This window comes from Felis catus, chromosome C1 (assembly GCF_018350175.1).
Source record: "Felis catus isolate Fca126 chromosome C1, F.catus_Fca126_mat1.0, whole genome shotgun sequence".
NCBI lineage: Eukaryota > Metazoa > Chordata > Mammalia > Carnivora > Felidae > Felis > Felis catus.
Window position 1 is genome coordinate 40,633,982 of NC_058375.1, and position 16,152 is coordinate 40,650,133.

At 35.3% G+C, this 16,152-nt stretch overlaps 1 protein-coding gene across 3 annotated transcripts in view; it reads right to left on the minus strand.

Moving 5' to 3' along the window:
- Window positions 1–16,152, minus strand: part of FAF1 (Fas associated factor 1) — a 520,342-nt gene that overhangs the window by 354,526 nt on the left and 149,664 nt on the right. The window contains exons 2-3 of one of the 3 annotated variants that reach the window (XM_019836980.3): window positions 12,235–12,301; window positions 5,419–5,465 (exon numbers count right to left, since the gene is read on the minus strand). The exons of 1 other annotated variant lie outside the window; for it this stretch is intronic. In XM_019836980.3, the coding sequence (XP_019692539.1) occupies window positions 5,419–5,465; window positions 12,235–12,291 (104 nt within the window). In that variant the 5' untranslated portion in view covers window positions 12,292–12,301. The remainder of the gene's footprint in view (window positions 1–5,418; window positions 5,466–12,234; window positions 12,302–16,152) is intronic. One more of the 3 variants, XM_023258678.2, reaches the window with a different exon arrangement.

Below are 16,152 nucleotides of genomic sequence, written 5' to 3' on the forward strand. Positions count from 1 at the left end.
TCTAAGACTTCACCTAAGAGACCTGCAGCCTTCAACTAGAGTGCCTGTGTACCAATAAAAGGAAAATATCTAAATCTTTAGGGGATTACTAGATGCTAACTCTAAACTGATACTAATTCCTAGGGATATAAAAGTGGAAGATTATGATGGTAAATCAAGTTTTGGCCCAAGTCCACTCATACTATATTCAAACAATCTGTCAACCTATCATGCAATTTCTTCTCCAGATTCTGAATGCATAATTGAAAGAGACACCTTCAGTAACTGGCAGACATCCCACATTGGCTTTCTGATCCATGGAGTTAGGGTTACTACATAGGAAGGGATAACAGGAGGAAACTGATCTTTTTCTCTATATTAATTTGCAATTACCAAGACAAGCATTTTATTTTTACCCAGAAGGGTAAACAATATACCTTCACTGACTTTTCTAAAAGATTATGTAAACTCTCTCTAGCATAATAATCTAGTCTAGAGAGATCTTGATCACCAAGCATTCCACAAAACATTACATTGGTAACAATGTGAACTGATCCTGAAGAACAATAGTAGCAAGCACTGAGATGCTTTGTCTTATCAAATTAGAAGATACATGCCTCAAAAATGCAGGATCTCACCACCTTGGTGAAGTTTCTGGGGTTCAGTGGCCATAAACAAGTCAGGGTAATAGGCAGTTGCTGTATCTTGCACTTCCCATCAATAATAAGAGATAACTAAGTTAACAGAGGAAGGAAAGATTTAGACTGGGAAAAGAAAAGATGGTTGTGTATACATGCTCACACCAACCAAAAACAAACTGCTGAAGCATAACAGCCTCCAAACAAAGATACCCCAAAAAGATAGCAGTGAGAGAAAAGCCTCCCAGTGGGGAGAACTTGATATTGTACCACAGGTTGACCTTTTCATTTAGAAAGAGAGATTGCCTGAGGTACAAATCTATACTGAATCACAAGCAATAGCTTATAGTTTGGCCAGCTGATCAGGACTTGGAAAGAATAAAACAAAATTAGGTGACAAGGAAGTCTGGGCGGAATTTATGAAAATGGATCTTTTAGAATGGACAGAATGTGAATATATGTTTTAGGGGAATGTTGCCTGTAGGCTATCCGCTGGGGAAAAAAGGCTCTCAGTGTGGCGTAAGATAACAATGTTCTATTGTTGTGAGTCAGCTTTTTCCCTTACTACCCTAGGACTGTTCAATGCATTAATATATAATGTAGTCATGCCAAAAGGAGGGAGGTTAGAGCACAATATCAACTTCCCCTTACCAAGTCTGAATCTGGCTACGGAAACTACTGAGTGTCTAAACTGCTACCAACAGAGACTAATACTGAGCCCCTAATATGGCATCATTCCTTAGGGATCTGGTAATGGATCATTTCTATAATGGAGGAGGAAACAATCTGTTCTCACTTAAAAAGACACTTTTCTGGATATGAAATTGACTTCCCTGATGTAATGATTCTGCCAGTAGCAACATTCATGTATTGAGGAAATGCTTATTGATCTATGGCTTCCCCTTGTTCTAAACAAGGAACTCATTTCACAGCAAAAGAGGTATAGTGCTGGTATCATTCATATATCCTGTTACCCTGAAGCACCTAGCCTGTCAAAACAGTGGAATGTCCTGCTGAAGACAGTTATGGCACAAATTGGGAGACAACATACTCAAAGCTTGAGGCTCCACATTAAAGGATGTGGTGTATGCTTTATATCAGTGACCAAAACTATGATGTTTCTCATACTACCAGAAAACATGGGTATGAGAATTAAGCAGTGGTAGTGGTTCCTTTTATTATGCCTAACAACTTAACAGAATTTTTGTTTCATGCTACTTTAGGCTCTGGTGGTTCAGAGATCACAGTTCCCAAAAAATGTAATGTTTCCACAATACTTTCGCAGAATTAGAACCTGAGAATGCCACTTGGCAGTTCTGTACTCCTCAGACTATTGAATCAACTAGCAAATGAAGGGATACTAAGTGGGGTGAAAGGTCCTGATTACCAAACTGGATTGCTGCTCTACAATGGACTATTTTCTGGTCTTCTCTAGGTTCCCTCAATGAGTTAAATAATAGACAAAGAAACATACAATATATCTGCCTCGGTCAAAAAATAAATATGAGTTGAAAAACACCATCCTTAGTCAATGAGGAAAATTACACTACTGGTTCATAAAATTTTTAGGAAACAGGGGCGCCTGGGTGGCTCAGTTGGTTAAGCATCCGACTTCAGCTCAGGTTATGATCCTGCAGTCTGTGAGTTTGAGCCCCATGTCCACCTCTGTGTTGACAGCTCAGAGCCTGAGGCCTGCTTCAGATTCTGTTTCTCCCTCTCTCTCTGTCCCTCCCCTGGTCATCCTCTGTCTCCCTCTCTCTCAAAAATAAATAAACATTAAAAAAAACTTTTTTTTAATTTTTAGAAGACATAGCATGTGCTGTCTACTAACATGAGTAATTCATTAGCTCTTCCTTCTAACAATAACTGCCTGCAAAAATAATGTTTAAAAAGGTTCTGGACAATATGCTAAATAAATATTATACCAAGATGTAGTAAATAAACATGCACACATTTGATGTTTTATGATTAAATTGTTTACATTTATGACAGCATAAGTTACACAGTTTATAAACATATGGTATTAGTAGTATATTGTCTAGTGAAATAAGCCTTGGAGGATGAGGCAGAAGATTTGCTTATATTCCTGACTCTATCAACATCATGCTATATCATCTGGGCCAAGTCATTTCATGCCTTATCCTACCTATAAAATGAGGGATAGTAACATCTTTGCTTTGCTTACAACTAAAATAGTCGTAATTGCCTTTGCTTGCTTACAACTAAAATAGTAACTGTAAAAACAAAGCTGTGGAATAAAGACCTTACACACGTGTATAAATTCCAACTTTTTTACCCAAAGGAAAAAATCTTAAAACAAAGGTGTGACATTGTCTAGTTTACTGAGTAAATTTACCTGAGTAAATTTATGTCAACTCTCTACCCTTCAGTTTCCTCATCTATGAAATATGAACACTTACCTTTTGAGGGTTATAATAAGTATTAAATGATGAAATATATGTCAATTACCTGACACAGTGCCTTAAGCATTAGGAAAATGTTAATTTCTTTGCTTTGAACTTTATGGGTACATTAAAAACCATATTCCCACTTTTGAATTCATACAAATATCTGATTTCAAGAAAAGCTATAAAGCACAGGGGATTGGGCTATTCTCCTTCCAAAAGTAATTCATATTAAAAAAATATTTTTGGTAGCTCTTTCCTCTGTTGAGGTATGAACTGACAAGTTAAGAGTCAGCTGTATTCACAGACTATATTCAATTTTACTATAAAAGTCAAATAAACAAAAATCCTTTTAACTACCTACATATACCATTCTTACTACTGTGTCTTCCACTTTCAGTGTTAAGTAAATGAGAAACTAACATTTTCTTTTCCTTTGGTCAATAGATCTACAAAAGGAATTTTCAGTTATGTCAAGTCCACACTGATTTCAAAGCTGAAGAAAAAGGTTAGGAAGGGAAAGAGTTGAAGACTATTACTAGATACAACTGATTTTCTTCTGTGCACATAAGTCATTGCTTTAACAAGCAAACAAAATAAACAAAACCCACTCTGATAAAAGTTAAACCTCAAATATTACAGTAACCTCATTAGAAGTCAATTTAGTGCTGTATCCCTATTTATATTAAGCAAAAACTATCATCTTTGACAGGAGAGGTGGAATGTTTCCATGGATGAAGGAATTTCTACAGTTCACCCATAGCATAATACTGTTAATGTTAAGATATATCCAATATGTACTCAGAACCCAGCAGCTGAATCCACAAGGGTTTAGCAAGCAAAAATTTTGGCACAAAAAGTGGAATAACATTTACTCAAGAATAAAACTGGAGCCATATTTAGCAGTCTAAACCTTTTTAAACCAAAGCGGGGGAAAAAAAAAAAAAAGATCATGAAGGAAGTTCCTGTAATCACCTGGTTTGCTTTCTAGACAAGGGTTTCAATAAAACTAAATGCTTTTGAACCAAAAAAGAAAAAAAGGAAAAAAGAAAAAAAAAGAAGAAAAGAGTAAACAAAAAAATTTTGGTACAGACTCTGGAAATCAGCCACGTTTACTCTGGATGGAAAGTCTTTCTCACAGTTTTTTTTGTGTTTTTGTTTCTGTTTCTTTTAGGGAACAGGTCTGTAATCACTAAGGATAGTATTGGTACCAAACAAAATTTGCTACCTTTCTAAATATAGACAATTTCCTATAAAGTACAGCACATTTTGCAATTCATGGTGAATTTTTTGACAGTTTTGCAACAGCACTTTTCTTTCTCTTCAAAACAACCTCATTCCTAGTCTGCTGTTTCTGTTTGCCTCATCTGCGCTTAGCAGATCATGCTTCAGTGACTTAGAAATCCCAGCCACCAAAATTCAAGCCAAAGTTTGAATGGGGGATGGGGGGAAATCAAGTAATTAAACTACACTTGGAAGGGAGAATGGTTTTACCTCCTATGACTTTATAAGTGTCCTCTTTTAATCCAAACCAGAGTCTCCAATTTTAAGGAAAGAAAACTTAAGAAATGTTACTTCTAATTTAAGGAATTATTATTTTGTAACTTAGAGTTCTCTTGGCATCATCTTCCAATTTTACCTTCCGGCAATGACACAAAACCATGAAGACCATTCCACATGTTAACAATGGATTCTTCAGATGAAATAGTTCAATGTTCTAGGAAGTTTCATCAATTAAGAACTTACTGAAATTGTTGCAAGTTATCATATACTTAATTTAGAAAACAAAAGTGAGTGGGAAAAAGAATGTAGTAAATTGGTTGGAGACAAAGGCTGAATTGGTAGATGATAACCATGTTTTAGAGCTGCTGAGATTCAGTTCTTTCCACTTTATTAGAATATGACCTTGAAAAGCTTTCTTTCTTCCTTTCTTTTTTATTTTAGAGACAGAAAAAGACAAACAGTGTGCAGGCAAGCAGGGGAGAGGTGCAGAGGGAAAGAGTGAGAGGATCTCAAGCAGGCTCCACACTCAGTGCAGAACTTGACACGTGGCTCAATCCCACAACCTTGGGATCATGACCTGAGCTGAAATCAATAGTCAGACACTCAACCGAATGAGCCACCCAGGCACCCGAAAAGCTTTCCTAAAAATAAAATAAAACCAGCTTTAAAATAGTACCACCCATTCTGAAATAACATAATACAGTTAAAAGCTACAGACTTTAGGAAATTGATATAACAAAAATGTCTGTAAGAACAGTAACAATATTAATGAGCTTCTACACCAAAGAATGCTGTATCAAATGCTCTATCAAAAAGCGAAACAAAAAGATTAACAATTGTCTCTTTTTGCTTTGCTAAATTCTCATCCTATCATTAAGCACCTTATAACATACCTTTGTAGAATGCCATTTTCCTGGGGTATTACACCATTGATAGCTGCCTGCAAACAAAAAACAGAGAAGCCCATTTAACAAAAAAAAAAAAAAAAAAAAAAAAACAAAAAACAAAAAACAAAAAAACAAAAGAACAAAAACAAAAAAACAGAAAAACAAAAAACAAAAACAAAAACAGAAAAATGCTCAGAGATGGGGTGGGGTGGAGAAGACTGTACAGGAAAATAAGTGTAATTTTGGAAAATAAACTGTAAACAAATACTAAATGTTTCCCTAGTAATACAAAATATTCTCTAAAATGTTTCTCTACTTGCTATAATAAAACAGTATTTTAAGAAAAAAATGCATTTGGCATATAATATACCCAAATCTTGAGTCATAAAAAGCTTAGTTCCAGTCTTCATTCAAGCAAAACACCCACAAAAACCAATGTTTAAGAATGTCAGAACAAGTAAAATCAGTACCGTAAAGTAATATTTTTAACATTATTTCCTTCTTCAGATTAAGATATAAAATCACAAATGAAAAATTCCAATAAGAATTTTACAATTAGCTCAGAAATTAAATTCACTCTTTCATGTTATAATTATAAATCTTCATAAAAAGACCATCTAGAAGGAAAAAACGTAGAGGCATAAATTCTTTGATAAACACAATACCACAATTGTACCAGGTTACAAAAGGAGGCAGGAGCATCACTGGGAAGTTTCCATAAAACATTCCTGAAGTTGGTCTCTATCCTAACAAGTCACCAATTACTCAGAACATAGCACAGAGGTGACATGATACGGACATTTTTGCAGACTACTAAGCAAACAGGCTGCTACATCCTGGATTGTCACTACAGGTAATAGAGAAGATTCACTGGAGGAAAAACTTTGCATTTCCAACTCTGCCTCTGCGTCATAACAACTTCTTCCCTCTCCATGCCCATCCAAGTCCACATCAAAATGCAAAAACAAACAAACAAAAAACCTAACACTTCAATGCTTTATCAGCTGTCTGAAAATCATCTCCCAAAAGGAGTTTGTGTATTTGGTGAAACATTAATCTAAATATTTGCCAGAAGTGGGTCAAGTTTACAATGTTATTCTGTAGAATGGAAACAGAGTAGAGTGTAAGGTACTTCCTATAAATTTTGAGAGTTGTAATGCTCCACTGGCAAAGAAAGAAAGAAAGAAAGAAAGAAAGAAAGAAAGAAAGAAAGAAAGAAAGAAAGAAAGAAGAAAGAAAGAAAGGAAAGAAAGAAAGAAAGAAAGAAAGAAAGAAAGAAAGAAAGAAAGAAAGAAAGAAAGAAAGAAAGAAAGAAAGATTCACAGATTAATACAGAGAGTGGATTCCATAGAACCCTGACAACTCTGGAGGCTCATAAATCCTTTGAGCCAAACATGCTAACATGGGTTTTCAAAGCCACAAATGCAATGGAAGCATCTCTGTCTACAGCCAGGTCAATTATCTCTTTTCTCTTGACAGCAATGGTTCCACATACAAATATCTTCTTTGCTAAAAATTAGGAAAACAGTAAGAGAATTTTCTGTGCTGTTGGAAAAGAAACAAAATACCAGAGTTTGGAAAGACTGTGTTCAAATTTTCACTCAGGAATGCCAAGGTGTAATGGAAAGAATATTAAGGATTTATAAAGTCCAAAATTTGAATGTAGACTTTCCCACTTATTAGTTTTATGATATTAATATGTTCTATAATCACTGAACCTCTTTCAGCCTGTTTCCTCATCTCTATAATGAACTATACCCTCAGCCAAACTGGGCCTTTTTGTTCCTCAACAGCATCAAGTTCCTCTAGTTCTTAGGTCTTTTGAAGATATTATGTCTGTTTGAAATGCCCTTTCCTCATTTCTTGTCTGGCTAAATCTTAATGATAACCAAAATTTCTGTTAGATACACTTTTTCAAATAATACTTCTTTGGTCAACCCCCATCTATATAGGTTTATGCTCACATAGAACCCTGTGCTTTTCCTTCATAGTAATTAATAATTACTTATTTGGTGGTTGTTTTATGTCTGTCTTTCTCAATAGGGTGTAAGCTCTGTGACAGACAAGACAATAACAATTTTGTTCACTACTTTATCCCCATTGCCTAGCACAGTGCAGGAACTAAACAGCACTCAATACTTATTTGTTAAATTAAGGATGATAGGGAGTACAAAAATGAAAAACAAAACAAAACAAAACAAGTCACACAGCCAAGTGACCAAAGCTCAAAAAGCTTCCTAGATGAAATAATGTCTCAACCAAGACTGAAGGATAAGTGAAAACTAGCAAGAAGGGGTAGGACACAACACTGTCCAGGAACAGTGACATACCTCCGCTTTCTTTTTCCTAGATCTTAGATCGTTTTAAATAATGTATTTCATTTTGGATAGGAAGTTAGTTTCTGACCTCAACCTTATGTACATAATAAATTCTGTACATAAATATGTAAAATGCAATCCAGAATGAAGGTACAATAAAAGTATAATTTGCTAAAGGAATATAGAATAGGGAAAGAGATTTTTATGAGGATTAAGAAAAGTTTCAGAAAAGAGATGGCATTCGATCTGGACACTGAATAATGAGTGGATACAGAAGCAAAGGAAAATATCAGAAGAGTTCAATTTTGAACATGTTAACTTTGAAGTGACAGTAGGATATCATTTGTTTAGTTAACAAGTATGTTATTAATTGCCAACTACATACCAAGCTCTGTGCTAGGCAATGGAGATATACTAATAAATATAACATAGCTTGCATTCTAGCAGGGACAAAAATATATTCAATAATTAATTTTACTATAAGCAGTTCAGGTAATATCCAAATGGAGACAAAAGTAATTTAAAAATTCAGAGGTAGATTAATTAAAGCTATATATGTTTAAAGGCAAATAAAAGAAGCCCTAAAAATATTTTAATTCTCCCTCCCTATAAGCTTTCTTCTTTGGTGAAAAGAAGAGAGATAGAGTATTGGGGAATTCATACATGTAAGAAAAAGACGAGAGAAATCTAATGACAAAAATTAATATAGAAGGGTTAGATATAAGGGCAAAAACCATGAATATGTCACAGAGGGAGCAAAGAAGGTACTGTAGGGAAAGATTAGACAAAACTGAAAAATGTGAAAATAGTCTAATATTATGAGGCCTAAGAAGAGATTATTAAACATATTTTTTAAGTTTTAGTAAAAATTAGCTTATAAAAGGCTAAAAAATACATGGGAAATAAAGTATAACTCTTGAAACAGTGTTTAAAGTATAAAAATAGGATTATCAGTATAATACTCATTATTCTCAGTATATACACATTAGTTACTAACAAACCACCATTCTTCCAGGCTTCAATGATTACATCATCATAGCATTATCATCAGCTCTATTCTTATCAGCAGCCTCCTCAGCTGGTTAATCTCCAAATTACTGATTGCAGATAAGTAAAAATAAATATTTAATACATTTAAGTTACAAGAATTTATAAATAGAAAAAAAACATTTAAAAGTTTATAATAATAGAAATAATAAACACATTTTCATTATACATATACATATATATAATCGTATATATTATTAGTTGACAGAATTAAGAATATAGGCAACTCTACATATTCCACATCTTTGGAAAGCCTGTGAACTAGAATAATAATTATTATTGTTAACACTGGCTTTGTTGTGTCCATTATCCATTTTTCCATCTCCTGAACATACTTAATATATAGAAAAATACTTTCTAAAATTAGTATACTTTTATTCAATTTGAAATTACTACTCTATGGTATGTCAGATTCAAAATATTTTCAAAATAACTAAAAAATTGGGGCGCCTGGGTGGCGCAGTCGGTTAAGCGTCCGACTTCAGCCAGGTCACGATCTCACGGTCCGTGAGTTCGAGCCCCGCGTCAGGCTCTGGGCTGATGGCTCAGAGCCTGGAGCCTGTTTCCGATTCTGTGTCTCCCTCTCTCTCTGCCCCTCCCCCGTTCATGCTCTGTCTCTCTCTGTCCCAAAAATAAATAAAAACGTTGAAAGAAAATTAAAAAAATAAAAAATAAAAAGATAAACATTGGGTCCACAAAGTACTACTAGTATTTTAGCATTCACAACTCTGATCTTGCCATCAAGTGAATTCTTCAAACAAATACGGACTTTCTCTCCTCCAATCATACTGATCCTTTACAGAATATCCTTTTTTCCACCAGTTCAAATTCCTTCATTCTTTTATTCACTGAGCACAGTGCTGGAGAAAATATAAAAATGATGAGACACGTTCCTCCCAGGACAGGCAGTTATAGAAACAACTAATTGTAAAGCAATGTGAAAGGCAATATGGGATCATGAAGGAAGGAATGCCTATTGTTGCCTAATGGAGTTGAAGACCCAGATGTGAATCATTTTCTTCAAGAAAATTTAACTGACTCACACTACCTTTTTCTCAATGATTTTTCTTCCTTTATTTTTTTTTTTTTAAGTTTTTACTTAAATTCTAGCTAACATACAGGGTCATATTGGCTTTAGGTGTACAATTAAGTGATTCAACACCGGTGCTCATCACAAGGGCACTCCTTAATCCCCATCACCTATTTAACCCATCCTCCTACCCACCTCTCCTCTGGTAACCATCAGTTTGTTCTCTATAGTTGAAGTCTGTTTCTTGGTTTGCCTTAAAAGTCTCAATGATTCTTCCACTGTGTTGTACTTACATAGCACTCATGCATCTTATTCATTCATTTGATATTTCATTCACTCATTCCAACATTAACTCATCCCACAAATATTTAATTAATCATCTGGAACTATTCTGAGTATTGAGAAAACAAAAGAAGGTATCAGTGTCCACACTAAATTGATAAAATCATCCTCCTCTCATGATTTCACCCTGAGTAGAGCCAATCAGAAGTATTGTAAGAGCCCATCATTCTACAGCTATGAATTGTGGAATTTTCACCTTTAATCTTGTATTGGGGGGAGATGGAGGGACACTGTGTGTCTCCTCTACTCTCAATACTCCACCACAAACAATATTACTTCACCTGACACCAGATGTGTGGGTTTTCTATACATCAAGCAATTCTGCAACACCAGCTAAGTGTTCTACAATTTAACTCAATTCTGACACTGTCTACCAGTATCAGATCCCACCAGTTAAGGGCTCAGGACCATAAAACTACTCCCCACCTCCCCCTCTTCAGATGCTCATCACAAAGTCCAGACTGTTACCTGTGCTTCTGACCCACCTGCCATACATCAGAGATTCCCACAACCCTCTCTTCAATTAATTTGCTAGAGCGGCTCAAAGAATTCAGGAAAACATTTTACTTCTTAATTTACTGACTTATTATAAAAGGATACAATTCAGGAAAAACCAGGTGGAAGAGATGCCTACAGAAAGGTATGTGGGAAGGCATGCGGAGCTTCCATGCTTTCTCTAGGCACACTCTCCCTCCACATATACTACTCCCCAACCTGGAAGCTTCCCAACCTGCATTATTGGGATTTTTATGGAAGCTTCAATTACGTAAGCATGATCAATCACTAATTCAATTTCCAGTCCTTCTCCCCTTCCTGGAGGATAGAGTAGGACTGACTGAAGCTTCTAATCATGGTTTGGTCTTTCTGGTGACCAGCCCCCATCCTGAAACTATCCAGGAGCCCAAAAGTCTCCTCGTTAGAACAAAAGACACTCGTATCACCCAGGAAATTCCAAGGGATTTAGGAGCTCTATGGTCAAGAACTAGGATCAAAGGGGCGTCTGGGTGGCTCAGTTGGTTAAGCATCCGACTTCAGCTCAGGTCATGATGTTACGGTTCATGAGCTCGAGCCCCGCGTCGGGCTCCATGCTGACAGCTCAGAGCCTGGAGCCTGCTTCGGGTTCTGTGTCTCCCTCTCTCTCTCTGCTCCTACCCCTGCTCATGCTCTCTTTCTCTCTCAAAAATAAATAAATGTTAAAAAAAAAAAAAAATTAGGGTCAAAAATGAAATAGTAGAACAAAAGATGCCACTAGTATTATTCTTATCACTTAAGAAATTATAAGGGTTTTAGAAGCTCTGTGTCAGAAACTGAGGGACAGAGACCAATATATTTTTTTCTATTATTTCACAGACCTTATTAGTATTCTGTTAATCAAAGGAGCTATAAGAAAAGGATCCATTTTGGGATGAAAACTTTCCCAGCTACAAAAGTGACAGGCCAAAGAAACAAAAGTAGATATAAATGTCCACACTAAATTGTAGAGTTCTAGAGAAAGAATATGAGATAATGGTGGGAAACCAATGAGGCCTCAAAAAAAGATGCTCTACACCATTTTCTCCCTCTTTCTTTCTGGCAGAAAGGAAAGTTTTTTCCACAAATGATTATTTAATTTTCTGTAAATATCTGTAACAGACTGTTTCCAACAATCTACTATATTTATACTCTTCTAAATGTTCTTTCAAATTCCTCCTTGCAAACATGTTCATCACTATGATAGCCCTTCTTCAAGTACTCTATTGATAACTCTTCCTTCCACTGATTATAAACTTCAACAGAGGAATATATAAGATACTAAATGAAGGCAAAGGCAAAACAGTGGAAGTAATTTGAATGCCAGGAAAAAGCTGGGAAGAAGGGGTGAACCAAATGTTAAAGCAGAGCTCTTCTAGGGGGAAAAGCTGAGTAAGAGCATTCAGGGGAAAAAAATCCTTTTTTTCTGTAAGTCCATTCAAGAAGTGGAAACTAGTTTTGTGTGGCTTCAGCAAAGGTTTGGGTGAGGAAGCAGTGAGGAGCCAGTTGGAAAGGTAAGCAAGAGGTAGATTATGAGAAGCAGTATAAATACAAGCATTAAAAGTTTTACTTAACCTGAAGATAATGGGCAGGCAACTGCTGCAACTGAAATTTGCCCTTCAGGAACATCATTTGGTCAGCACTGTGAAACACGAATTGAAAAGAGAAAATTGTTGAGAATGATGCCCAGGTTCTGGCTTGGGTAACTGAGTAGACTGTTCCTGCTCCAGTCCTCCCAATCATCACAACTGGCAAGCAATTCTAAAGATTCCGTCACTCAAGTCAAAAATATATAGTTATCCTCAATTCCTTTCTCTCACATTCCACATCTGACCTATGAGGAATTCTACTTGCAAAATGTAGAATCTCCTCGATTACCACCCTATCTAAACCATCATCTTTCCTCTGGATTTCAGTAGTTTCCAAACTGGTCTCCCTGCTTCTGTCTTTGCCTCACTTGCTTACTGCTTGTTCACACAGAAGCCACCATGATGCTTATAATTGTCAAGTCAAATAAAACCCTTTCCATACTCTAATGCCTTCCCATACCAGCAGAGTAAAACTCAATGACTGTATTCTGACCTTGTAAGAAGACTGTATTAGCTGGCTCCAGCTCCTTCACTGACATCATCTTCTTACAATATCTCTGAGGTTCACTTACTCTAGTTGCTCTGATTTCCTTACAATTTCTTGAACAAGTGAAATATGCTCCCACATCAAACCCCTTATATTTATTTTTCCTTCTGCCTACAATGCTCTTTAGATATCCACATATCTCACTCCCTCACTTCAGTAAGGTTTCTACTCAAAGGTCACCTCAGAAAGACTTTCCCTAACCATTCTATCTAAAAGAGAACCTCTTAGCCATAACACTCTACCTAACAAATTGTTTGTCTTTTTGTGTTATCTGTCTAACCTCATCCTTATTGTGAGATCCAAATGACCTTATTTTGTTCACTGATGTGTCCTCAACACCAACAACAATGCCTGGTCCCTAGGTGTTGTGAGTTAACATATACTGAATACATGAATGAATATGTATTCATGAACCCAAGAACATGAGCAAAGTGACAGGCTGGTGAAGATAGGGAGATTTGAGGCCTTCGGTTTTAGGCATATTGATTTTGAAGTACACTTGGAACATTCATATAGAAATGTCTTGGGGCGCCTGGGTGGCTCAGTCGGTTGAGTGCCCAACTTCAGCTCAGGTCATGATCTCACAGTTTGTGAGGTTGAGCCCCGTATTGGGCTCTGTGCTGACAGCTCAGAGCCTGGAGCCTGCTTCAGGTCTGTGACTCCCTTTCTCTCTGCTCCTCCCCTGCTCACACCCTGTCTGTCTGTCTCTCTCTCTCTCAAAAATAAACATTAAAAAAAATTTTTTTTTAAAAGACATATCCAAGAGATCAAGAATGTAAAATGTGTGAGTTCAATATTCTGACTTTGGAGTCATGGGTCATCTACTTGAAAAGTATTTGGAAAAAATAGAACTACCAAATGATCCAGCAATCTCACTTCTGGGGATATATCTGAATTAATTGGAAGCAGGGTCTCAAAGAGATACTTGTATACTGATGTTCACAGCAGCACTATTCACAACAGCCAAGAGGTGGAAGCAACCCAAATGCCCATTAATAGTAATGAATAAAGAAAACAGGGACACCTGGGTAGCTCAGTCAGTTAAGCATCTGACTCTTGATCTCAGTTCAGGTCTTAACCTCAAGGTCAAGGTTATTATATATATAATGTATACATAATTAAAAATTATATATATAAATATATATATATATTATATATAAGAGAAAATGTGGTATACTCATACAATGGAATACTATTCAGCTTTAAAAAAAGGAAATACTGTCACAGACAATAACATGGATAAACCTTGAGTGCATTATGTTAAGTGAAATAAGCCAAAAAATGTCAAATGTCAAAAAATGACAAATACTGTATGATTCTATTCATATGAAATACTTAGCATAGTGAAATTCATAGAAACATAGAAATTCATAGAAAGTAGAATGGGAGGAGGGAAAAAGGTAAAGTTGTAGATTAATAGGTACAGAGTTTCAGTTTAGTGAGATGAAAACATTCTGGAGATCTGTTTCACAACAATGTGAATATACTTAACACTATTAATTTACTCAAAAAAGAATAAGATGGTACACTTTATGTTTTATGTTATAAAACCAACTTTTTAAAAAGTCTTTGCAAAAGTCTTACGAATGTATTAAGTTTATCCAAAATGTGAACAAAGAAATGGCTCATGATGGAATCTATGGAATGTCAGTATTTAAGGAGTATGTACGAAAAACAAAATCAGAGAATATATTAAAAAGAAGTTATCAGAGAAGTAGGAGGAGATACATATATGCTCATCTGAGCCTCAACATAAATCTCAGTTACAGTTACATATATGCATTAACCAAATTTGTAATGGTGCAATTGGCCCCAGGGAATTTACCAAATATGATGACCTACTGTCATTAATAGAAAATGGATGAAAAAGAGATGGCATACAAACAGTAATTTTTATACTTTCTTTTTATATTTTCTTTTTTAAGCAAACAAAAAAAAACTACAGTAATAATTCGTATTCAATATTTCTCTGGTCTATAATCCACTATTATAGGATGGAATCAATTGTAGGATGTTCTATGTTCTGTAGTCTGACAGATCTGTTTTCAAATCCTTGTTCTATCATGTGTTTATTACCTGTTTGACTTTGACCATGTTAAATTGGCCAAAAGATTTAATTTCCTTATCTACAAAATGGAGTAATAATACCAACTTAATTCACAAGGTTGTTATAAGGATTAAATGAGGTAATACAAGAAAGTACTCTATAAATGTTAGCCACTGTAATTATTCATCCTTATATGTTTTTTGTTTTAGTCTATTTTGCTATGTGCTATATACCACTGGTGCATAAATGTCTGCCTCATGCTGGGCTAAAAATACAGATATACTGAAGTCCTGATCCCCGTGATTCAAATTCAGGTAGTATGGAATGGGGCCCAGAAATTTGTTTTTTCCCCTCACAAACTCCTCCAGAGATTCTTATGCACGGCCAAGTTTGGGAACAAGTACAGATTGTTTACAGCATAAATTTTAGAGACCTATATAAAATCCTTTATTCTGACATTACATATACAATCTATTAATTCCCCCTAAACCATTTATTATTTTCGAAGTTACTTAATGTCTAAAAGCATAGATCCTTCAGAAGCTCATATGTAGAATGAGTATATTATAAAATATGCTCAAAGTGAGGAGTGAAGGCTCTTACACCAGAATGCCAGTGTTTCCTAGCTCCATCATTTACTAGTTATGTAATTTTAAGAAAGTTACTTACATTGTCTCAGTTCTCTCATCAGTAAAATGAGAGTGATAACAGTACTTGTTCACTGGGATTTGATGAAACTTATTGACACATACTAAATGCTTAAATGGTATTTGATAAATAGTAAAATACTCAGTAAAGATGAGCTGCTTTTATTGTAACATTTGACATACCAAGATTTTTTTTCCTTTGTTTTAAATTCCAGTATAATTAATGCACAGTGTTATATTCATTCCAAGTGTACAATATGGTGATTCAACAATTCTATACATTATTCAGTGCTCATCACAGTAAGTGTAATCTTAATCCCCCTACCCCTCCCTCTGGTAACTACCAGTTTATTTCTCTATATTTAAGAGTATGCTTTTTTGTCTTTTTCTTTCTTTTTGTTTCTTAAATTCCATAATAAGTGAAATCATATGGGTGTTTATCTTTCTCTGACTGACTTATTTCACTTAGCATTATATCCTCTAGATCCATCCATGTGTGCCATACCAAGATTTATTCCTGTTTAAAATCACAAATAGTTATTCATCACAAAATGTTGAAAGCAAGGAATGGACACTATTAAAAAAAAAAAAGAAGATTTTCAACATTTACCTATTGTAGACAACTTACTTCTGGAGATTTTTCCTCTCTTCACTACTTAAATA